This window comes from Oncorhynchus mykiss, chromosome 23 (genome assembly GCF_013265735.2).
Source record: "Oncorhynchus mykiss isolate Arlee chromosome 23, USDA_OmykA_1.1, whole genome shotgun sequence".
NCBI classification, from domain to species: domain Eukaryota; kingdom Metazoa; phylum Chordata; class Actinopteri; order Salmoniformes; family Salmonidae; genus Oncorhynchus; species Oncorhynchus mykiss.
The window spans coordinates 12,559,598-12,579,429 of NC_048587.1; the positions used below are offsets into that span (position 1 = coordinate 12,559,598).

Sequence of the window (19,832 nt, forward strand, 5' to 3'; positions counted from 1 at the left end):
TGGTAAATAATGTATTGTGTCATTCTGGAGTCACTTTTATTGTAAATAAGAATAAAATGTTTCTAAACACTTCTACATTAATGTGGATACCTCCATTATTACAGATAATCCTGAATGAATCGTGAATAATGAGTGAGAAAGTTAGAAATATCACACACCCCAAAAAATGCTAACCTCTACTGTTATTGTAGTGGTGAGAGGTTAGCATGTCTTGGGGGTATGATATTTGTGCATTAATAAACAATACCATGCTGAGGGGTGATAACATTCAAATAAAATCCAGCCCTGAAATGACATCTGGGTTGAAAATGTATACATTCTTTAAAAATTGTGGGCAGTTCAGATGTCAATTCAAGTCCAAATATATCATACTTTGACTAAAACAATGACTCGACTTAAATCGTTGTGCAACATCATGGTCAGCTCTGGCCATCGTCTTTCAGCTCCAAAAAGTGGAGATCTACTGGTGTGGGTGTTGAAGTAGGATGGGATATGTGGTGTATTGAGGTTGTGCCGCAGAGCATCATGGGGGGTGTAGGTGTTGAGATGAGCGCGTTCAGATAAATGGTTGAACTAATTCCTGTATCCCATCCATCATTATTGTTTGTTATAAAACCCACGAGACAAAGGCACAAACCTGTTGTGACTATCACCATGCTTACATGATAGAATGAATGTCCTGTAACCTGATGTTATAAGTGACTTAACAGTAACAGATTGGCCACTTGGTCATCAATGCAATGTGTGTTTTCATAATAAAAGTCATCAAGTTTTAGGAAATGTAATAAAAACAAGTAGTTCTAAATGTAGCTTTTTTTTGGGGCTTTATAAATAAATGAATGGCATCTTGGAGACACTAATAGGTAATGTGCAGTTTGAGGCAGTGTTCAATGAGCAGCTCTACTTGGGAAAGACAGTGACCACATCATAGCCTTCGGGTGGAGTCACTCGCTCACGTGCGTGTTTCTCACAGTAGATCTGGTCCTCCACGAAAAAATGTCCCTTCTGTTTCAGGTTGAGGTCGCAATCTGAGCAGGTGTAGCACTCGGGGTGACGGAACTTGTCCCGTAACTTGACTACCACCCCCCTGTGTATGGGAAAGAAGAGATCACATACTAAATGGTTAGGTTAAAAAAAAATAATCCAGAAAACGTATGAAAATCCTCTTCATAATGCATTATTTACGCAGCCAGCTGGTTTCTTCACGCATCGCGCCGACAGAAACAAACATCTTTCTGGTAAGAAGAGGGGCGGGGGTGTATGCCTTATGATTAACGAGACGTGGTGTGATCACAACAACATACAGGAACTCAAGTCCTTCTGTTCACCTAACTTAGAATTCCTCACAATCAAATGTCGACCGCATTATCTACCAAGGGAATTCTCTTCGATTATAATCACAGCCGTATATATTCCCCCCCCAAGCAGACACGTCGATGGCCCTGAACGAACTTTATTTGATCTTTGCAAACTAGAAGCCACATATCCTGAGGCTGCCTTTATTGTAGCTGGGGATTTTAACAAGGCTAATCTGAAAACAAGACTCCCTAAATTGTATCAGCATATCGATTGCGCAACCAGGGCTGGTAAAACCTTGGATCATTGCTATTCTAACTTTCGCGACGCATACAAGGCCCTCACCCGCCCTCCTTTCGGAAAAGCTGACCACGACTCCATTTTGTTGCTCCCTGCCTACAGACAGAAACTAAAACAAGAAGCTCCCGCGCTCAGGTATGTTCAACGCTGGTCCGACCAATCGGATTCCACGCTTCAAGACTGCTTCGATCACGTGGACTGGGATATGTTCCAAATTGCTTCCAACAACATTGACGAATACACTGATTCGGTGAGTGAGTTCATTAGAAAGTGCATTGACAATGTCGTTCCCATAGCAATGATTAAAACATTCCCAAACCAGAAACCGTGGATTGATGGCCGCATTCGCGTGAAACTGAAAGCGCAAACCACTGCTTTTAACCAGGGCAAGGTGACCGGAAACATGAACAAATACAAACAGTGTAGCTATTCCCTCCGCAAGGCAATCAAACAAGCTAAGCGTCAGTATAGAGACAAAGCAGTCACAATTCAACGGCTCAGACACAAGAGGTACGTGGCAGGGTCTCCAATCAATCACGGATTACAAAAAGAAAACCAGCCCCGTCACGGACCAGGATGTCTTGCTCCAGGACCACCTAAATAACTTTTTTGCCCGCTTTGAGGACAATACAGTGCCACTGACACGGCCCGCAACCAAAACCTGCGGACTCTCCTTCACTGCAGCCGACGTGAGTAAAACTTTTAAACGTGTAAACACTCGCAAGGCTGCAGGCCCAGACTGCATCCCCAGCCGCGTCCTCAGAGCATGCGCTGACCAGCTGGCTGGTGTGTATACGGACATATTCAATCAATCCTTATCCCAGTCTGCTGTTCCCACATGCTTCAAAAGGGCCACCATTGTCCATGTTCCCAAGAAAGCTAAGGTAACTGAGCTAAACAACTACCGCCCCGTAGCACTCACTTCCGTCATCATGAAGTGCTTTGAGAGACTAGTCAAGGACCATATCACCTCCACCCTACCTGACACCCTAGACCCACTCCAATTTGCTTACCGCCCAAATAGGTCCACAGACGACGCAATCTCAACCACACTGCCCTAACCCATCTGGACAAGAGGAATACCTATGTGAGAATGCTGTTCATCGACTACAGCTCAGTATTTAACACTATAGTACCCTCCAAACTCATCATCAAGCTCGAGACCCTGGGTCTCGACCCCGCCCTGTGCAACTGGGTACTGGACTTCCTGACGGGCCTCCCCCAGGTGGTGAGGGTAGGTAACAACATCTCCACCCCGCTGATCCTCAACACTGGGGCCCCACAAGGGTGCGTTCTGAGCCCTCTCCTGTACTCCCTGTTCACCCACGACTGTGTGGCCACGCACGCCTCCAACTCAATCATCAAGTTTGCGGACGACACTATAGTGGTAGGCTTGATTACCAACAACGACGAGACGGCCTACAGGGAGGAGGTGAGGGCCCTCGGAGTGTGGTGTCAGGAAAATAACCTCACACTCAACATCAACAAAACAAAGGAGATGATTGTGGACTTCAAGAAACAGCAGAGGGAGCACCCCCCTATCCACATCGATGGGACAGTAGTGGAGAGGTTAGTAAGTTAAGTTCATCGGCATACACATCCCGGACAAACTGAATTGCTCCACCCACACAGACAGCGTCGTGAAGGCGAGGCAGCGCCTCTTCAACCTCAGGAGGCTGAAGAAATTCGGCTTGTCACCAAAAGCACTCACAAACTTCTACAGATGCACAATCGAGAGCATCCTGTCGGGCTGTATCACCGCCTGGTACGGCAACTGCTCCGCCCACAACCGTGAGGCTCTCCAGAGGGTAGTGAGGTCTGCACAACGCTTCACCAGGGGCAAACTACCTGCCCTTCAGCACCCGATGTCACAGGAATGTCATAAAGATCATCAAGGACAACAACCACCTGAGCCACTGCCTGTTCACCCCGCTATCATCCAGAAGGCGAGGTCAGTACAGGTGCATCAAAGCAGGGACAGAGAGACTGAAAAACAGCTTCTATCTCAAGGCCATCAGACTGTTAAACAGCCACCACTAACATTGAGTGGCTGCTGCCAACACACTGACTAAACTCCAGCCACTTTAATAATGGGAACTGATGGAAATGTATGTAAAATATATCACTAGCCACTTTACACAATGCTACTTAATATAATGTTTACAAACCCTACATTACTCATCTCATATGTATATACTGTACTCGATACCATCTACTGCATCTTCCCTATGCCGTTCTGTACCATCACTCATTCATATATCTTTATGTACATATTCTTTATCCCTTTACACTTGTGTGTATAAGGTAGTAGTTTTGGAATTGTTAGGTTAGATTACTCGTTGGTTATTACTGCATTGTCGGAACTAGAAGCACAAGCATTTCGCTACACTCGCATTAACATCTGCTAACCATGTGTATGTGACAAATACATTTGATTTGATTACATTCAATTCACATTTCCACTTCAAAGTGTTTCCTTTCAAATGTCACCAAGAATATGCATATCCTTGCTTCAGGGTCTGAGCTACAGACAGCTAGCTATATGTGGGTATGTCAATTTAGGCAAAAATTGAAAAAAGGGAGGTATCCCTATTAACGGAAGATCATGTGCAAAAAAAAAACACTTCAGAGCAACAACAAAACAAAATCTGATCTGAGCATTCAGATTGAGGTCGCATATGAAACGTTGGAATTGCATCAGGTTTGAGAACCACATTGAATGTGGAATAAATCGCAACGCAAAAGATCAGATTCCATGTGGTTTTTGCTGTTTACACGTTTGGGGAAAGAAAATATCAAATATGCCAATAAATCAGAATTGGCTGCCTGTGTAAACGCAGCCTATGCGACAGGGAGCTCTATTTTAACAAACCTAACACAATGGTAAATCTAATCACTGTCGGTCTAAGTACTGGTGGTAGCGATATAGGTTCGGGGGCGTGTCAGAAATATTTTAGCTATTTTCACAGCCGGTATTGGAAGCGCAATAGCTGGCGCTAGAGTGAAAGTGCTGGGTTTTGATGAATAAACAAGTTGTAGGTGTGACAAGGGCTTGGCCACTCACTGGCCTATCAAGGCACTCCATGGCTTAATACTGCATGTGTTCATCTCAAGTTTGGTAGGTTATTGACAGTCTTTGCACGGTCATCAACTCCAATTCTGCTGGGGGCATGGAATAGTCTTGTCCTAGTCCACTGTGGATGATACTACAGTTTAATAAATAGCATAGGCTACATTAACGAGTGATCGCAACAGTAATAAAACAATTTGAAAAATCATCCAGTGTTTGCTTGGTGTTCACAGTCAACATTGAAATTGGCTTGAACCAGCCTTCATTAAAGTAGGGTAAGTGTAGCCTACCACCCTTACCTACAGGAAAATAACACGAGAAAATAATTCGAGAGTCACCGAAGATGTCCACTCACTGTTTTGTTGCTGCCAAACTTGAGCTTTTAATAAAGCTTTGATGATTAAGATTTATTTCAAAAGGGGTCTCACAAGCCAAACCCATTATCAACCGTCTTGGCGAATGCATTGGGCAACAGCCCTTCTTGAGAAGAGAGGAGGCTTTGCTTGTTTTTTAATCCAATGAAATGGGGACTAAACAAGTCATGTTTCTAAATACGAGGTTTACGGGCACTAAATCTCTCGTTCCATGTGCATTATGCATCACTGCTGGATAGGCCGTGCTTCCGCTGTCAACATCCATGCAATAACTAAATGCGTTACCACTAAGATCAGCTTTCAGTTGGTCTGAAATATCCCACCAGTGCATACTGAAATTGGCACTTTGGCACACGTTTTTAAGGACACACCTCAGATATGCCCACCACAGCGCAAGCAAGTATGTAACACAGGTAAATGACCAATCCTGGCACTAGCGTTTGAAACTAGAAGAGCACCGGCTTTAACAGGACGAAATTGCAAAGGAGCCTGTGTTTGACAATTATGCGGGCTTCACGCCAGCCGAAAGTAGAGCCCAGGGCCTGTGTTCAAAAAGCATCTTAGAGTAGGAGTGCTGATCTTTGAACTCCTCGTCAAATCACTGTGAGCAAAATGAAAAGTTTACAACATTATCATGAGATCACGATTGTTTGACTAATCATACGTTGTACTTACACAATCCCTGATCCACATTTGTCACAGATTGGTAACTTGTCTGCATGTCTCACTGTTGAACCAATTTTTGTGGCAGGCGCTTTCACACTCTTAAAACCAGAGGTCTTATCAGGATCTGCAATCAAGAGAAGACACGCGTTATCATGTTTTGTTAAGCCACAACACTGCCATTAAATATTTGGAAAATCCTGTAAAATATGACAAAAGCTCTTTTAAGAAAGAAGATTCTCTGGTCTGATGAAACAAAGATTGAACTCTTTGGCCTGAATACCAAGCGTCACATCTGGAGGAAACCAGGCACCGCTCATCACCTGGCTAATACTATGCCTACGGTGCAGCATGGTGGTGGCAGCATCATGCTATGGGGATGAACAGAGCAAAATAATAACAGATCCTTGAAAACCTGCTCCAAAGTGCTCAGGACCTCAGATTGGGGCAAGGTTCACATTCCAACAGGACAACAACCCTAGGCACACAGCCAATACAATGCAGGAGTGGCTTCAGGACAAGTCTCTGAATGTCCTTGAGTGGCCCAGCCAGAGCCTGGACTTGAACGAGATCAAACGTCTCTGGAAAGACCTGAAAATAGCTGTGTAGCGGCGCTCCCCATCCAACCTGACAGAGCTTGAGAGGATCTGCAGAGAAAATGGGAGATACTCTCCAAATACAGGTGTGACAAGCTTGTAGCGTCATACCCAAGAAGACTTGAGGCTGTATTCGCTGCCAAAGGTGCTTTACTGAGTAAAGGGTCTGAATACTTATGTAAATATGATTTCAGTTATTTTGTTTGTCGTTATGGGGTATTGTGCAATGATTGATGGGGGGGGGGGGGGGGGGACTATTTAAACAATTTTAGAATAAGGCTGTAACGTAACCAAATGTGGAAAAAGTCAAGGAGTCTGAATACTTTCCAAATGCACTGTATACACTGAGTGTATAAAACATTAAGGACACCTTAATATTCAGTTGCACCTCCCCCCTTTTCCCTCAGAACAGCCTCAATTTGTTTGGGCATGGACTCTACAAGGCATCGAAAGCATTACACTGGGATGCTGGACCATGTTGACTCCAATGCATCCCACAGTTGTGTCAAGTTGGCTGGATGTCCTGTGGGTGGTGGACCATGCTTGATACACACCGGGAACGGTGTGAAAAATCCACCAGCGTTGCAATTCTTGGCGCAAACCGGTGCGCCTGGCACTTACTACCATACCTTGTTTAAAAGACACTTAAATATTTTTTTTGCCCCTTCACCCTCTCTGAATGGCACAAACTATCCAGTGTTTCAAGGCTTAAAAATCATGTTTTAACTTGTCTTCTCCCCTTCATCTACACTGATTGGTGGATTTAAGTGACATCAATAAGGGATCATAGCTTACAACTGGATTCACCTGGTCAGTCTGTCATGGAAAGAGCAGGTGTCCTTAATGTTTGGGACACTCAGTGTAAAATATCAGCTGCATGTGTGTGTGAATAAGTACCTAACTCCAGAATATCCTGCAGCACTTTGAATGAAGCTGACTGTCGAGGAGGCTCATCAGCCTCTTGGTTTTCCTGCAGCATTTTGTAGACCTCAGAGTCTGCCACTATTGGTGGCAGAATTCCGGACGGATCTGGGCTGAAAAACAAATGACCACAATCAATACAATGAGTCCAATAGTACACAAGCATAGTCAAATCAAGGACAAACAAATGATGGCGGCGATGGGGCCTCACACATCGCTGTGTTTCCTTGAGCCACAGCTGAAGTTCAGTTCGACTTACTGTAACACATACCGTAAGCATTTAACACGTGAAAATGCAGTACGTTCTGCGACAGTAAGACACATGTCACTTGAAAAACAATACCCAGCGGGTAAAACCAATAGCTCCCTGAAATATCAGCATTGACCCTTTTCGCACTAATCTCTTTTGACTCATCACATATGTTGCCGTTACAGTTTATTATCCATCCAGTTGGCTAGTCACTTTATCCCTACCTACATATCTACCTTGTATCCCTGCACATTGACTCTGTACTGGTACCCCGTGTATATAGCCAAGTTAACTTGTGTATACTCATTGTGTATTTATTGCTGGTGTTCTCTTTTTTTTTCTCTCTGCATTGTTGGAAAGAGCCCATACATAAGCATTTCACTGTTAGTCTACACCAATTGTTTACGAAGCATGCGACAAATACAAAAGACGTTTTTATAACCAGCTGGGATAGATCCTTACACGGTGCTGGGCTCATTAGCAGCAGTGCCGATGGTTTTCACGCCATCCACAGTCACGTTGAAGTCCTTGATATTCTCTGAGGAGTACAGACCGGCAGGGTTGTTGTACTGATTGGTTACCACCTTGGGGCCGAACCCAGCGAATGGCAGGGCGCTCCTGTTGTGGGCGGAACCTATGCGTTTCACCTCCTGCAAGTTGTAGCCAGGGATACAGAAAGTAACACGTACTGGGAAAAAAATGGTATATTCTAAATATAACTCAACTTCCAATGCCATCGCTCACACACATGCCTTGATAAAAATAGTATGACAGTTACTTGACTAATTTGTGGATATTAGAGGTAAAGAATAGCATTGTCAAAAGGTTATTTTGGGTAACCCCTCAATATCATAATAGTGGTAAACAAGGGGCCGCCCGAGACAAAATACGGTGACATGCAGCAGTCAGTGAAAATAAAATACCTTCAAATCTAGCTCATGCTCCATGCATATTTTCACAAAGACATAACAAAATAAAAAATAAAAAAAACTGGCAATTTGGAACACTGGCTCCACACAACAAATAAATGCATCACACTGCTTATCCAATGAAATTATTTAGAGGGGCGAGTTACCCGAAAGCTTTGTAGCACACCAGTGCTTTATTTGCCATGTTTTGCTAATTCACTCACACATCGTTACTCTCACATCTCAGGGGTGTGTGGCTGGGTTGTCAATAAAGAGAGAAATAAAGTGGGCCATTACATTCTGGAAACTCACCCCAGGTAATTTGTTGGATACATTAACAAAAATAACCAAGTGAAACAACATTTAAAACAGCTTGAATGCGTAAAACATTTTTTTAAAATGAATTCTGTGATCAAAATGCACTAGGTTTGTGACATCCCTGAAAGCTGTGGAGGACTGACAAAGCACATGCTTCCTACATTAATTCACACTTGTCTCAATTTTCCATTCAGTAAAGCAGGAACTGAGTCTTGCATCAGAACTTGGCTGATAAAACTATGGTCTCCTAGGAAATAATCTGTTGAGAAGTAAACAATGACAGGGACATACCCATAAGTCAACTTAATGCCTAATTTCCTAATGCTATCTTTGGTCTGAGTGAAGTAGGATGTAAGGCAGACGTACCTGCGGCTCAGATGCAAGATTAATCTTGTAAGAGTTGGTCTTTCCTTCCTCAGAAGAGAGCGGTGACCACATTTTAGATTCGGATCTAAAAAGACAGTCAAACACAGTATTCAGACTTGCAATAAACAATATTCAGACATACAACTAACAATACTCAGACTTGCAATGAATAGAGATATCCAAAATATAATAAAAATGAGTACGGAGCAGTCCTCAAACGTGTTGATGGGACAACAACCATTTCTAAATAACCTATTTTGAGAAAGCACCACTTCACAACAGAGTTATGTTATACAACTAAGTTTGGTTGATAGCCATTAGTTATTCACGACAATTAACTCCAAAATGCCATGATGTCATAATTACATTTCAAGTATCAACTCCAACTCCCCCAGAAAAAAAGCATCTCGACATTATTTCCCCATGTTTCTTGCCTAGTATTTTGTTTGGTTAATATAATCCTCTCGCTGTGTGCCTATCCAACATGTTTCAAGTTTTATTTGCATGCATACGAACGTGACGAGACTGACAGCTTCTCTTCTCGAATGTATTTCTCGGGATCATTATAATGGAAATGAAGGTAAGAAAAAAAGGAAACGCACATACTTTGCTATCATTTCAGCTGCTTAATGCGATTGTGTTTGCTTGATAACTAGCCAACTAAAGCTAAGGAGAAGTAATGTTAGTTTAGCTATCCTCCATAAATATTTTATTGACAATCAGCTGGTTGTTTCCCATTTATACATTTATTAAATCTTTAATTAAGTTCTTGTCTGCCATCATTGAACCTCTACTAGCTAGCTACATGCCAATGATTTGTTTAGCATTGCAATATGGAATTAATAGAATGAACAACTGGTGGAAGGATCAAATAAAACAAATGTACTCATTCAAATAATTCTAATGAAAACATGTTTTTATTATTATGTTGCCAACCATTTTATAAAAGCAATAGATGGGTTAGCTGACAAGTCACGATAACGATGTGTGCGTTTCCATGGGGCAGATGTCAGCATGTTTTTGTGATTCTGGATGGCCAGATTGCTAGCAAAAATGCCAAGAAACTGATTTGTGGGGAATCGTCAGTGGCTCATTTCAGAATGTTTCATCGTGTTCTTTATAGCATGTCTTGTTTTGAGGTGTTTTGACTGATTTCATGTCAATGCTAATATGGCCATTTTTTTTATTTTATTTGCTAGCTAACCAACGACTAATGATGTATTTGAGAGACAATGCTCATTGTGCAAATGTATGTTTTCAATAAACATTGGGAGACGAAATAACTAACATGTTGTCAACAATCTAAGCCAACCCAGTCTGATTTGCCCCATAGTAGCGCACGCATCAGATTTGTTGCTAAACAACCAACCCATCTATAAAGGCATGAGAACCTGGGAATTATTGTGTGATGACTCCCTCCAGGAAGATAGCGCTGATGAAGATGGCAGCATCGCAACTAGCATCTAGGAATCTTTGCAGTATTTTCTTTTTTATGTACTATTTTTTACATTATTAGCTCAGGAAATGTTGTGTCATTACATACAGCCGGGAAGAACTATTGGATATTAGAGAAGCGGTAACTCACCAGAACTACCAGCATTACTGCAAGGAATACGACTTCCCTGGAGCAGATACTTTGTTCACTCTTCCCAGAGCAATTTCACTTATTCCAGAGGCCAACCCCCCCCCCCAAAAAAATAGCCAGCAGAGGAGAGGCACTCGAGGTGGCCTGCTGGTTCGACTTAGGGCGCACACCACCCACCGCTTCTGAGTAGATTATTCACTAATGTTCAGTCTTTGGATAACAAAGTTGATGAGCTTAGAGCAGGAATTTCATTCCAGAGACACATCGGGGCCTGTAAGATACTTTGTTTCACGAAAACATGGCTCTCTCGGGATACTCTGTCGGAGTCGGTAAAGCCAGCAGGATTGTCTGTACATCTCGCAGACAGGAATAAATATCTCTCCGGGAAACAGAAGGGCGTGTTTCATGATTAACGACTCATGGTGCAATTCTAGGAACTCAAGTTATTTTGTTCCCCCAACCTAGAACACCTCACAATCAAATGCTGACCATATTATCACCCAAGAGAATTCTCCTCCGTCATTGCCACATCCGTTTTACACCCCCCCCCCCCCCCCCCCCCCTCCTCAAGCCGATACCACGACGGCCCTAAAAATAACTTTAGTGGACTTTATGCAAACTGGAAACCACATATCAGGAGGATGCATTTATTGTAGCTGGGGATTTTAACTAAGCAAATTTGAGGACTAGGCTGCCAAAGTTCGATCAACAGATCGACTGTACTACTCGTGCTGCCAAGACTCTTGTAAGCATTTCCCGAATGCTTACAAGGCCCTTCCCCGCCCTCCTTTCGGCAAATTTCATCACAACTTCATCTTGCTCATCCCTTCCCATAGGCAGAAACTCAAACAGGAAGTACCCGTGCTAAGAACTATTCAACGCTGGTCGGACCTATCGGAATCCACACTTCAGGATTGTTTTGATCACGTGGACTGGGATATGGTCCGGGGTTGCTTGCGAAAATAATCTAGACGCATACACGGATACAGTGACTGAGTTAATAAGGAAGTGTATAGGAGATGTAGTACCCACCGTGACAATTAAAACCTACCTTAACCAGAAACTGTGGATAGGTGGTAGCATTCACACCAAAACTGAAAGAACGAAACACCGCATTTAATCATGGCAAGGTGACTGGGAATATGGCAGAATATAAACAGTGTAGTTTAGTAGGCATATTCAATCTCTCCTTATCCTAGTCTGAATCCCACCCTGTGTAACTGGGTCCTGGACTTCCTGACGGGCCGCCACCAGGTGGTGAAGGTAGGAAACATCACCTCCACTCTACTCTACTGACCCTCAACACTGGGGCCCCAACAAGGCTGCGTGCTCAGCCCCCTCCTGTACTCCCTGTTCACCCATGACTCCGTGGCCAAGCATGCCTCCAACTCAATCATCAAGTTTACAGATGACAACAGTAGTAGAGTTGATTACCAACGATGATGAGACAGCCTACAGGGATGAGGCGAGGGCTCTGGGAGTGTGGTGCCTGGAAAACAACCTCTCACTCATCAACAAAACAAAATGAGATGATTGTGGACTTCAATCCATCTACATAAATGAAACCGCAGTGGAGAAGGTGGAAATCTTCAAGTTCCTCAGCGTACACATCACTGACAAACTGAAATGGACCACCCACACAGACAGTGTGGTGAAGAAGGCGCAACAGAGCCTCTTCATCCTCAGGAGGCTAAAGAAATTTGGCTTGTCACCCAAAACGCTCAAACTTTTACAGATGCACAATTGAAAGCATCCTGTCGGAGTGTATCACCACCTGGCACGGCAACTGCACCTCCCGCAACCACAAGGCTCTCCAGAGGGTGGTACGGTCTGGCCAACGCATTACCGGGGGCAAACTACCCGCCCTCCAGGACACCTACAGCACCCAATGTCACAGGAAGGCCAAAAAGATTATCAAGGACATCAACCACCCGAGCCACTGCCTGTTCACCCTGCTATCATCCAGAATGTGATGTCCGTACAGCTGCATCAAAGCTGGGACCTCATGGCAGTAGGGCAGTACTGAAAAACAGGCAGTACTGAAAAACAGCTTCTATCACAAGGCCATCAGACTGTTAAACAGCCATCACTAGCACATTAGAGGCTGCTGCCTATAGGCATAGACAAGAAATCACTGGCCACTTTAAGGATTGGAACACTAGTCACTTTAATAATGTTTACATATCTGGTATTACTCATCTCATTAGTATATACTGTATTCCGCTCTGACATCACTCGTCCATACCTGTATCTCGTCTTAATTCATTCCTACTTAGATTTGTGTGTATTGGCTATATGTTGTGTAATTTGTTAGATTCATTACTTGTTAGATATTACTGCACTGTCGGAGCTAGAAGCCCAAGCATTTCACTACACCAGAAATAACATCTGCTAATCATGTGTATGTGACCAATAAAATGTGATTTGATTTCCTAAAGGCTGTTTCCCACTTTTGCCTCGGGTTTAAGAACAGCCCTTAGGCGTTAGATATCACACGATAATCCCCGGGTTCTCATGCCTTATTGCTTAAAAACACATACATGAAGTTGGTACATCAATATTTAAGCTCAGACCTAAACAAATCCAAGGTGGGCCCTCCCTCCCCCTTTAACAATTTGAACCACACAAATCTGTATCCCTTACATATAACTACATCAGGTGTAAAAGATTCTGTACTTTTGCTGAGTTGGTCCATGACTCAGTGCTTTTTAAACCCATCTGAGTCTATGGAAAACTGCAACATGTCCATGCAACTCCCTACCTGTCAATAGAAAGGACCATTTCCTCTAAGCAGCCCTTGATCTTGTTCTGTGCCTGCAGGTGAGTCATGTTCTCGGTGGGCTCTCCATCTACGGCCAGGATCTGATCCCCGATACACAGATTGGCCTGTGCAGCCCTACTGCCATGAGTGACCTGAAACATACAGTACATCATAATCATCAGCATCAACATACTTATCAAATTTGGAACGGAGTATTCTGGGATTAATCTATGACATTTCAGGAGGACAAGGATCCTTTGTCCCATGGCAGGTTGTTATGTGGTAAACATGGGTGCAGTTGTCAGAAATAATTTGTAACACATGATAAGTATCATGGTGACTAAGAATTCAAAAGGATGTCTTTGAGAAATTTAAGAAATAGCAAGAATCTGTTTCACAAACACACCCATGGTTGGGTAGGTTAGGTTATTTTCTAAATGTAATCCATTACTAGTTTCCTGTCCAAAATACTAATCATAAATGTTACTTTAGTATTACCCAAACGTTTGCATTACTTTTCCTATAAGAGGCATTTGAAGACGACAAAAATAATCCATCAAACATGTTTGGTTTTGGCGTTTTTCATCATGAATCTTGTTCTGGAGGCAGCTCTGCAGTAGTCACTAGCTGGCACAGCCACAAATTCATAAAATCTGCTTTTAAACCTAACCCCACTGCTAACCCTAATGCCTAACCTTAGAATGATACCAAAAAGCTTTTTTTATTTAGCCAATTTTGACTTTCCAACTGACCTATCTGGTGAAAATTGCTCAGTTCTGCCGCATGAACAAGACTCATCCCAATAAACGTCAACCTGTGAGTCATCATAGTGGACTGATGTGGCCAGACTTGCTTGCTCAGGTAGAAAAAAAATTACATTTGCGCTATTTTTTCAATACTGAATTGAATGTCATTGACATTTTAGTCAATATCAGACAGTGATTTACAGGATCAATTAGGATTAAGTGCCTTGCTCAATGGCACAGTGGCAGATGTGTCACCTAGTCTGTCCAGGGATTCGAACCAGCAACCTTAACTGCTAGACTACCTGCCACCCAAATATTATTTAGGTTGGGGAAGACAGAGCAGTTCAGTGCTATGAAAATCTAGGAGAAACACTGCAGTCTCAAGGGATGTGATGTCTTGGTCTTCAGTTTTTCTGTGGGTGTCAGAGTAGACAATCCATAGGTTAAGGCTGTACATTGCAATATGAATGCCAATATGCACAATAGGCTGGACAGTGAGGTAATTTCCCACAGTCAAAGTAAGAGCTACAACGCTAATATTTGTGTAAACTCTTTAAAGTTATGTTCTGTGGGTGTCACGGAGTAGACTGATACCACATTTCATTCATCCACAAACATAGAGCTGACAAGGTACACATCTGTCGTTCTGCCCCTGAACAGGCAGTTAACCCACTGTTCCTAGGCCGTCATTGAAAATAAGAATTTGTTCTTTAACTGACTTGCCTGGTTAAATAAAGGTCAAATAAATAAATGTATGCTATTCGTGCGCTCTAACCAGCAGACAGCACTGTTGGCTAGAAAGCACTTGGCAAAACACCCACTATATGATTCAATAACAAAAACATGTGGGAAAAAAAACAGTAGAGTTAAATGTGATGGAAACACCTTCAAATGAGATTTTTTTTTTTTTCCGGTACATGAGAATTTAACCGCAAAATGTATGTATATGCGCCACCAGACAAGGTCAGATGCAGAAACATTTTAACAAAAGTGACAGATTCTCTGAAACACTTACCCGCGAGATAGTCAAGGGTTGTTCAAAATCTTTCCCACCAACTAGACGGAATCCCCAAGGTCCAGGACCTTGCACGACAACTCGTAGAGGCATAGCCTACTTCCAAACTGGCCGAAACCGACTTATAAAATAAAAATTGTTACAGCCTGTCAGATATGACATTTGTTATTAAAATGAACACACTTCGAGGAGGCTACTTTGTAGCTAGAAGGAACCGTGGCAAAGCTGAGCGAATAGTTTTGGAAGTTTCCACGCTGATAAGTGCGGATCTCCTAAATTTGTTCAAGGATGCACGATAACGTCGTCACACTATATGCAACTCTACCATTTATGGTTGAGCCATATCACAGGATGTGCCACTCCCATAATTTGAATTCCTACCATTCGCTCCACTTAGTAGGCTACTGCCGACAAACTGAAACATGTCCCCGTGAGTGTAGGCCTATTCTAGACTGTTACATTGTAAGTCATCAACAATGTGAGAACATCATTATATAGTCCAGGTAATACCTGCCAAATTGAAGGTGATATGTTAACTTTTTTATGAAAGCATGGAACTTGGTACACTTGCTGCTTTTTGACTTAAGTGTTACACTGGCGCAAACGGAGAAAATGTAATGGCATCAAACGCATGGAAACTGTAGCTGGTTGGAATAGTCATACTCGCTTTGTGACATGAATTGAGCATATAGTAAGTATGCTTATTGGTCATTGTATGAATATAGTTAGTATGCCAAAACTTCCCGGGTGGCGTACTAAATTCACCAAAATACGAAGTATTCATGCAGTAAACGCTATTTCTGTGCTTTTAGGGCCCTAAATGCAATTCTTCAGAAAATGGGCGTGACTTCATAACTTTTCAGATATGAAGAAAATGGCAGAAAATATGCAGGCGAAGTCCGACGACGGTATACACATTCATTGCTTTGGCCGGTAGGGATATCCTTGCCTCATCGCGCACCAGCGACTCCTGTGGCGGGCCGGGAGCAGTGCACGCCAACCAGGTCGCCAGGTGCACGGTGTTTCCTCCGACACATTGGTGCAGCTGGCTTCCGGGTTGGATGCGCCCTGTGCTAAGAGGCAGTGCAGCTTGGTTGGGTTATGTTTCGGAGGACCTTTGACCTTCGTCTCTCCTGAGCCTGGACGGGAGTTGTAGCAATGAGACAAGATAGTAACTAGTAAAAATTGGATACCACGAAAAAGGTTGGTAAAATTCAACATGTGCAGTTGCAAACTGTAGACTGGCTTTTTTATGCCGGTTTTGGAGCAGTGGCTTCTTCCTTGCTGAGCGACCTTTCAGGCTATGTTGATATAGGACTTGTTTTACTGTGGATATAGATACTTTTGTACCTGTTTCCTCCATTATCTTCACATGGTCCTTTGATTTGCACTTTTCGCTTCAAAGTACATTCCTCTCTAGGAGACAGAACGTGTCTCCTTCCTGAGCGGTATGACGGCTGCATGGTGTTTATACTTGCGTACTACTGTTTGTACAAATGAACGTGGTACCTTCAGGCATTTGTACATTGCTCCCAAGGATGAACCAGACTTGTGGAGGTCTACAATTGGTTTTCTGAGGTTTTGGCTGATTTCTTTTGATTTTCCCATGATGTCAAGCAATGAGGCACTGAGTTTGAAGGTAGGCCTTGAAATACGGCCACAGGTACACCTCCAATTGACTCAAATGATGTCAATTAGCCTATCAGAAGCTTCTAAAGCCATGACAATTTTCTGGATTTTTCCAAGCTGTTTAAATGCACAGTCAACTTAGTGTATGTAAACTTCTGACCCACTGGAATTGTGATACAGTGAATTATAAGTGAAACAATTGCAAACGATTGTTGGAAAAATGACTTGTGTCATGCACAAAGTAGATGTCCTAACCGACTTGCCAAAACTACAGTTTGTTAACAAGACATTTTTGGAGTGGTTGAAAAATGAGTTTTAATGACTCCAACTTAAGTTTGTAAACTTCCGACTTCAACTGTATGTAGTATACAGTGGGTTAGTATGGATTTTCAAACATGTATTGGACACCATTCCCGCTCCTGCCATTACCACGAGCCCCTTCTCCACAATTAAGGTGCCACCAACCTGTGGTTTCCATAGGGGTAGATGGGAAGCCAAATGTAAGATCAGAGCCAGTTTGATAGATGTGTGGCAGAAGAGATGAGACTGAGCACAAGGGCCGGCATTTATCACCCCATAGCTCTCACTTCTGTCATCATGAAGTGCTTTCAGAGTCTACCTTACCTGACACCATAGACCCACTTAAATTTCCTTACTGTCCCAATAGATCCACAGATGATGCAATTGACATTGCACTGCACACTGCCCTATCCCACCTGGACAAGAGGAATACCTATGTAAGAATGCTGTTCATTGACTATAGCTCAGCCTTCAACACCATCATACCCTCCAAGCTTATCAACAAGCTCGGGCCCCAGGGCCTGAAGCCTGCCCTGTGCAACTGGGTCCTGGACTTCCTGACGAATCACCCCCAGGTGATGAAGGTATGAAACAACACCTCCACTTCACTGATCCTTAACACAGGGGCCCAATAAGGCTGCATACTCAGCCCCCTCCTGTACTCCCTGTTCACCCATGACTGCGTGGCTACACACACCTCCAACTCAATCATCAAGTTAGCCCTGATTACCAACAATGATGAGACCTCCTACACAGAGAGGAGGTGAGGGCCCTGGCAGAGTGGTGCCAGGAAAATAACCTTACCCTCAACTTCAACAAAACGAAGGTGCTGATTGTGGACTTCAGGAAAAAGCAGAGGGAGCACACCCCTATCCACATTGATGGGACCGCAGTGGATAAGGTGGAAAGCTCCAAGTTCCTCGGCGTACACATCACTGACGATCTGAAAGGGTCCACCCACACAGACAGTGTGGTGAAAAAGGCGCAACAGTGCCTCTTCAACCTCAGGAGGCTGAAGAAATTTGTCTTGGCCCCTAAGACCCTCACAAACTTTTACAGCTGCACAATTGAAAGCATCCCGTCGGGCTGTATCCCAGCCTGGTACGGCAACTGCACCACCTACAACCGCAGGACTCTCCAGAGGGTGGTGCGGTCTGCCCAATGCATCACTGGGGGCACACTGCCTGCCCTCCAGGACACCTACAGCACCCGATGTCACAGGAAGCCCCCAAAAAATCATCAAGGACTCAACCACCCGAGCCACGGCCTGTTTACCCCGATATCATCCAGAAGGCGAGGTCAGTACAGGTGCATCAAAGCTGGGACAAAGAGACTGAAAACCAGCTTCTATCTCAAGGCCATCAAACTGTTAAATAGCCATCACTAGCCGGCTACCACCCGGTTACTCAAGCCTGCACCTTAGAGGCTGCTGCCCTATATACAAAGACATGGAATCACTGGCCACTTTAATAATAGAACACTAGTAACTTTAATAATGTTTACATACTGCTTTACTCATTTCATATGTATACTGTATTCTACTTTACTGTATTTTAGTCAATGCCACTCCGATATTACTCGTCCTAATATTTATATATTAAAATAAAATGTTATTTGTCATATGCACCAAATACAACAGGTAAATGCTTGCTTACAAGCCCTTAATCAACAATGCAGTTTTGAGAAAAATACACAAAAAAAAAGAAATAAAGAAACAAATAATTAAAGAGCAGCAGTAAAATAACAATAGCGAGGCTATATACAGGGGGTACCGGTACAGAGTAGGAAAAGGCACCACCGGTTAGTCGAGGTGATTGAGGTAATATATAATATATATAATATATAATATATGTGGGTTGAGTATTTAAAGGGACTTAAGCATAGATAGTAACAGAGAATAGTAGCAGCGTAAAAGAGGGGGGCAATGCAAGTAGTCTGGGAAGCCATTTGATTAGATGAACAATAGTCTTATGGCTTGGGGGTAGAAGCTGTTTAGAAGCCTCTTGGACCTAGATTTGTCGCTCTGGTACCTCTTGCCATGCGGTAGCAGAGAGAATAGTCTATGACTAGGGTGGCTGGAGTCTTTGACAATTTTTAGGCACTTCCTCTTACACCGCCTGGTATAGAGGTCCTGGATGGCAGGACGCTTGGCCCCAGTGATGTACTGGGCCGTACACACTACCCTCTGTAGTGCCTTGCGGTCAGAGGCCGAGCTGTTGCCATACCGGGCAGTGATGCAACCAGTCAGAATGCACTCGATGGTGCAGCTGTAGAACCTTTTGAGGATCTCAGGACCCATGCCCATCAAGAGACTATGACTCCGATGGCTTAGCCACAATGTTACACAGAAGGCCCAGATATAGACTCATTATGGACTTATGTCCCAATATGGATAAAGTTGATCTTTGCCGGCATATGTGGACTCTCTGGCTAGAGGGTCTTGTACACTCTGATCTACTACGACCCTGATAGTCATCCATGCCTTGAATCTTGGTGACATACTGTATACTAGACCATACTATCTTGCCTAAATTGACCATTTGTCTGGCCTAGATGGTCATATGCACTCCAACCTTCTACTCGGTACAGCTAAAATAATTTCCGTCCATCTTTTCTTTGTTTCTCCTTTGCTGCTGCTGCTTGCTCTTTGGGGGTTTAAGCTGGGTTGTTGTTAAGGACTCCATGACAATCGTTGTGAAAAGGGCTATAAAAATAACATTTGTATTCCTTGATT

The 19,832-nt window shown here is 43.3% G+C and overlaps 1 protein-coding gene across 2 annotated transcripts; it reads right to left on the bottom strand.

The window, feature by feature from the left end:
• Positions 1 to 807: 807 nt before the first annotated feature.
• LOC110502273 (PDZ and LIM domain protein 1) lies at positions 808 to 16,733 on the bottom strand. 2 transcript variants are annotated; one of them, XM_036960640.1, is made up of 7 exons: positions 16,679 to 16,733; positions 13,409 to 13,560; positions 9,063 to 9,147; positions 7,933 to 8,120; positions 7,197 to 7,333; positions 5,716 to 5,830; positions 808 to 1,087 (listed from the first exon to the last, which is right to left on the bottom strand). In XM_036960640.1, exons 1-7 carry the CDS (start codon positions 16,694 to 16,696, stop codon positions 901 to 903), a joined length of 882 nt encoding a protein of 293 aa, XP_036816535.1. In that variant the 5' UTR covers positions 16,697 to 16,733; the 3' UTR covers positions 808 to 900. The 2 variants fall into 2 exon arrangements, with proteins under 2 accessions (XP_036816535.1, XP_021435855.1); XM_021580180.2 differs by lacking the exon at positions 16,679 to 16,733 and adding an exon at positions 15,170 to 15,606.
• Positions 16,734 to 19,832: the final 3,099 nt, after the last annotated feature.

Excerpts from the sequence above, each read along its gene's own strand:
- LOC110502273 (XM_021580180.2), bottom strand. The coding sequence starts at position 15,262 with ATGCCTCTACGAGTTGTCGTGCAAGGTCCTGGACCTTGGGGATTCCGT. Across the intron at positions 9,148-13,408 it reads ATGGTCCTTTCTATTGACAG|ATCCGAATCTAAAATGTGGT; the intron begins GTAGGGAGTTGC and ends CTGTCTTTTTAG. Across the intron at positions 5,831-7,196 it reads GCAGGATATTCTGGAGTTAG|ATCCTGATAAGACCTCTGGT; the intron begins GTACTTATTCAC and ends TCTTGATTGCAG.